Genomic DNA, 3,283 nt, shown 5'->3' with positions numbered 1-3,283 from the left:
TTTGCCTAAGTAGTTATAGCAGCTTTGGGTAACAAGTCAGGGAGTGAACCCTGCAAGTAAAGCACAAACACGTCCATAGGTAGCATGTGATCCCTACCCCAATCCCAAAGCAAAAAGGGAGAACCAACAAAGCCAGATGTCGATCCTGGAGACCCAAGGCCTGGAGGTCTCCAGCCAGGGGAGCCTGATCCCTATCCAGAAGAAAGAGCCCACACATTAAAAATAAATGGTCTTTTTATTGTGTGTCCACGAAAACAAAGTCAGGGTGGCCTTAGTTAATCCCCCCAACGAGGTGACAACAGACAGGAGGCATGCAATGACAACAACCATATTCTCCTCTCCAGGAGAAGGGTCTCGCCTTCCTAGGCCCTAAGGGTCAGAGGCAAGCAGGACCAGGAGACTCCAGAGGAAGGCCTGCCCGGGCCCACCATGCCACGGAGGGCCTGGGCTCACTGCCTCCCTGGCAGAACAAGGCAGGGGGAGCAAGCACTGACCTGGGCCAAGCCCAGCACTCCCAAGCTAGAACACACAGAAAAGCCCCCACCCCCTCCCCCAGCAAACACTACTAAGGCAGTCAGCCAGGACTTCTGAGAGAACAGCTGGCCATGAAGGCAGACCCTCAGGGCTCCGTCCAGAAGGGATTGCCATCCTCAGCCTGCATGGAGTAGTAAACAAAGAGCAGGAAGGCAGCAAAGACCAGGAATAGGAGCAGCTGGCCCCAGAGTGGGACCTGGCGGTCCTGGCCCAGACCAGCCCCAGCGGCCTGCTTTTCTGGCCGGATAGCACGACGGGTGAGCCACGAAGTGGGAGAAGCTGAAGATGAGGATATGGGAGAGGTGGAAGAGGATGTGGGATAATAGGACAGGCCCAGGGAGCTTCTGGAGACGTTGGAAACAGGGCGGTAGTGCACGATGTTCTGGTAGGCGCTGTCCCGGCCATAGGCAGGGCGTTCCCTTAGGCAAAGAGGAGAGCAGATGAGCCAAGAGGGCCCGGGCCCAGAATCAGCCCTGGTGCCTGGCCCTTCCTGCTACTTACCTATCCTTGCTTTCCTCTTCAGAAGAGAAAAAACTGTCATCGCGCACCTATAGATAAGAGTCAGGGAGAGGGGACTGGCCGGCAGGGTCAGTGTGGCCTGTCCTATCCCTCAGTCCAAACTTACCCAGCCGGCTTATTCTGACCATTGCTTAGAGGCCCAGACCCTGTTCCCTCCAAAACTCTTCAGAGTTCCCAGCCTTATGTCTGTAGGACTTTGTCACTTGCTCAATGACTGTTCTGGCTGCCGGCACCTTACTTTGTGCCCCAGGGTTCTGAGAAAGAGCTCAAACCTAGATCCCAGACCAGGGTGCAAGGCATGTCCCACATGTTCTAGTTTTAACAGTTCTGACAGCCCCCCAGAAGAGGGCCCTGACCAGGAAGGTGTCTGCTCACCCTACCTCTCTGGAGGCACAAGACCTACCATTTGCACCCAGCGGCCCCCTTGTTTTGTCCAAACCCAGCTATGACCCCCATGGGTTTGTACCCAACTGCTCAACAGCCAGCTCACCTGGTGGTGAAAGGTGTCTGTATCTGCGAGTGAAGTTGAGGGCTGGCGGAATCCCTTGGAGGTGCCCACAGGCTCAGGCTCCCCATAAGTCCTGGTGGTCAAATAACTCTCCTCATAGTAGTCGTCACTATAGTCTTGGGAAGGGGAGACAGCGATAGTAAAGGGGACAGCAGTGTCCCCCACCGGGCCCAGTCGCCCTAATCTGAATCCCATTTGGAAGCCTGTGACACGGTTTCTCCCCTCTAGGGCTGCTGAGAATGATGGGGATTGAGATCTCAGGTTCTCCCTGACACCAGGGTCCCTGAGGGAGTGGAATAAAGGTGGCAGGGTGCCCACCCCACCCCAACTCAGCCTTACCCTTGCTCTGGTAAAGTAAGGCGTCCTCTTTCTTCGGCAGATCATACATATCCGAGTCCACGGATGCTGAATCTAAGTCTGAAGGGGGGGGGGGGGGACAGGAGCATTTGCCCCCATGGCTCCGCTCCCTTTTCCCCATGCCCCTCCCAGCCAGCGCCCCTGCCACACCCTCCCGACCCCGTCCTCCCCGTCGCCCAAACCCTGTCCCCGCGGGAGGCCAGGTGGAGCTGTGGGGCGGGGGCCTCACCCGAGAACCGATAGGAGAAAGAGGATGCGGACGAGTTCGGCGGCGAGAGCCTCCGCCTCTGGGTCTCGTATTCGAAGATTTTCTTTTCGTAGAGCTTGCGAGTGGAACCTGGCCAGACAGACGCGAGGCGGTCAGGGACGCGGGCCGGGAACCCGGGGATAGCGCGGGGAGGGGGCCCGCTCGCCGCCGCATACCCACAACAGGCCCGTGCGGGATGTTGTACTGGCGCAGCACGGCGGCCAGCTCAGCGTCCGACAGGACCGCGTAGTCGTCCATGGCGGGCGGTGGGGACCTGGGGGTGGCCCGGGCCTGGCGACACGGGCCGAGCTACCGCTGCCTCGGAGCACGGCGGGGGCAGCGCGAGCGTCTCGGGAGCGGCAGCACTCGCGTCACGCCTGCGTCACGCTCGCGTCACGGCCGCGGGCTCTGCGGACGGCGCGCGCTGTGCGGGGCGGGGCCAGGCCGCGAGGAGCGGCCCCTGTCGGTCGGTCCGGCTGTGGGAGCCGGCGGGGCGGGCCAGACGAGGCCCACACGGCACAAACGGGCGGGACAGGCTAGAGGCAAAAGAGGGGCGGGGCGAGCGCGGAAGCCCAAACTGCGCAGACCCGACTGGCCGCCGGAGCCGGGGGGGCGGGCTCCGTGCCCCGGGAAGGGGGCGGGGGCGGCGAGCCAAGCGGCGCCACCTGCTGGCGCGTTTGGGCGGGGCTTGAGAGAGGAGCTGGGCCTGCGTGGGAGCGGAACGAGCGTGGGCTCGCCGGGACGTGGGAGCGGGGCGGGGCCAGCGACCGAGGCGTCACCCACTGGCGCGTCCCGGCCCGAAGGGAGGAGGTAGGGGGCCTACGCAACTCGAACCGGCAAAAACCGGCCAAGACAGGAAAGCGGCGCAGGATTGACGCGCTGGGCGTGGCTCGCGCTCCCTGAGTCACGTGGGCTTCGACCCGGCCCCGCCGCCCCAGTAGCCCCCACCTCCCCAGCAAGCCCCCGCCGCCCTCTCCCTACCCCGGACTCCTGCGCCTGGGGCTCCCCGGCCGCACCCTGGCCGGCCGCCCCTGCCGCAGCGGGAAGGGACCCGACCCCAAGAGCGGGCCCTTGGAGAGCGCGGCTCCCGGGCCGGGCGCCGCCGCGAGCGAGCGCTT

The 3,283-nt window shown here is 63.1% G+C and overlaps 1 protein-coding gene across 2 annotated transcripts; it reads right to left on the bottom strand.

The window, feature by feature from the left end:
- Nucleotides 1-216: 216 nt before the first annotated feature.
- EMD (emerin) lies at nt 217-2,659 on the bottom strand. 2 transcript variants are annotated; one of them, XM_064574747.1, is made up of 6 exons: nt 2,342-2,647; nt 2,148-2,255; nt 1,901-1,978; nt 1,544-1,677; nt 1,036-1,082; nt 217-953 (listed from the first exon to the last, which is right to left on the bottom strand). In XM_064574747.1, exons 1-6 carry the CDS (start codon nt 2,421-2,423, stop codon nt 620-622), a joined length of 783 nt encoding a protein of 260 aa, XP_064430817.1. In that variant the 5' UTR covers nt 2,424-2,647; the 3' UTR covers nt 217-619. The 2 variants fall into 2 exon arrangements, with proteins under 2 accessions (XP_064430817.1, XP_064430818.1); XM_064574748.1 differs by lacking the exon at nt 1,036-1,082 and having other exon boundaries at nt 2,342-2,659.
- Nucleotides 2,660-3,283: the final 624 nt, after the last annotated feature.

This window comes from Mirounga angustirostris, unplaced genomic scaffold (assembly GCF_029215605.1).
Source record: "Mirounga angustirostris isolate CCGP_5_RB_7025 unplaced genomic scaffold, mMirAng1.0.hap1 SCAF_11, whole genome shotgun sequence".
Classification (NCBI taxonomy): domain Eukaryota; kingdom Metazoa; phylum Chordata; class Mammalia; order Carnivora; family Phocidae; genus Mirounga; species Mirounga angustirostris.
The sequence above is the reverse complement of the archived record's forward strand: the minus strand, read 5'-3'. Positions and strand labels throughout refer to the sequence as shown.

What these genes read in the sequence shown, in the direction of transcription:
- EMD (XM_064574747.1), bottom strand. Translation starts at nt 2,423, where the DNA reads ATGGACGACTACGCGGTCCTGTCGGACGCTGAGCTGGCCGCCGTGCTG. An exon ending in TTTCTCCTATCGGTTCTCGG is followed by an intron (nt 1,979 to 2,147) that starts GTGAGGCCCCCG and finishes CCCCCCCTTCAG; the next exon opens with ACTTAGATTCAGCATCCGTG. An exon ending in CAGACACCTTTCACCACCAG is followed by an intron (nt 1,083 to 1,543) that starts GTGAGCTGGCTG and finishes TCTTATCTATAG; the next exon opens with GTGCGCGATGACAGTTTTTT.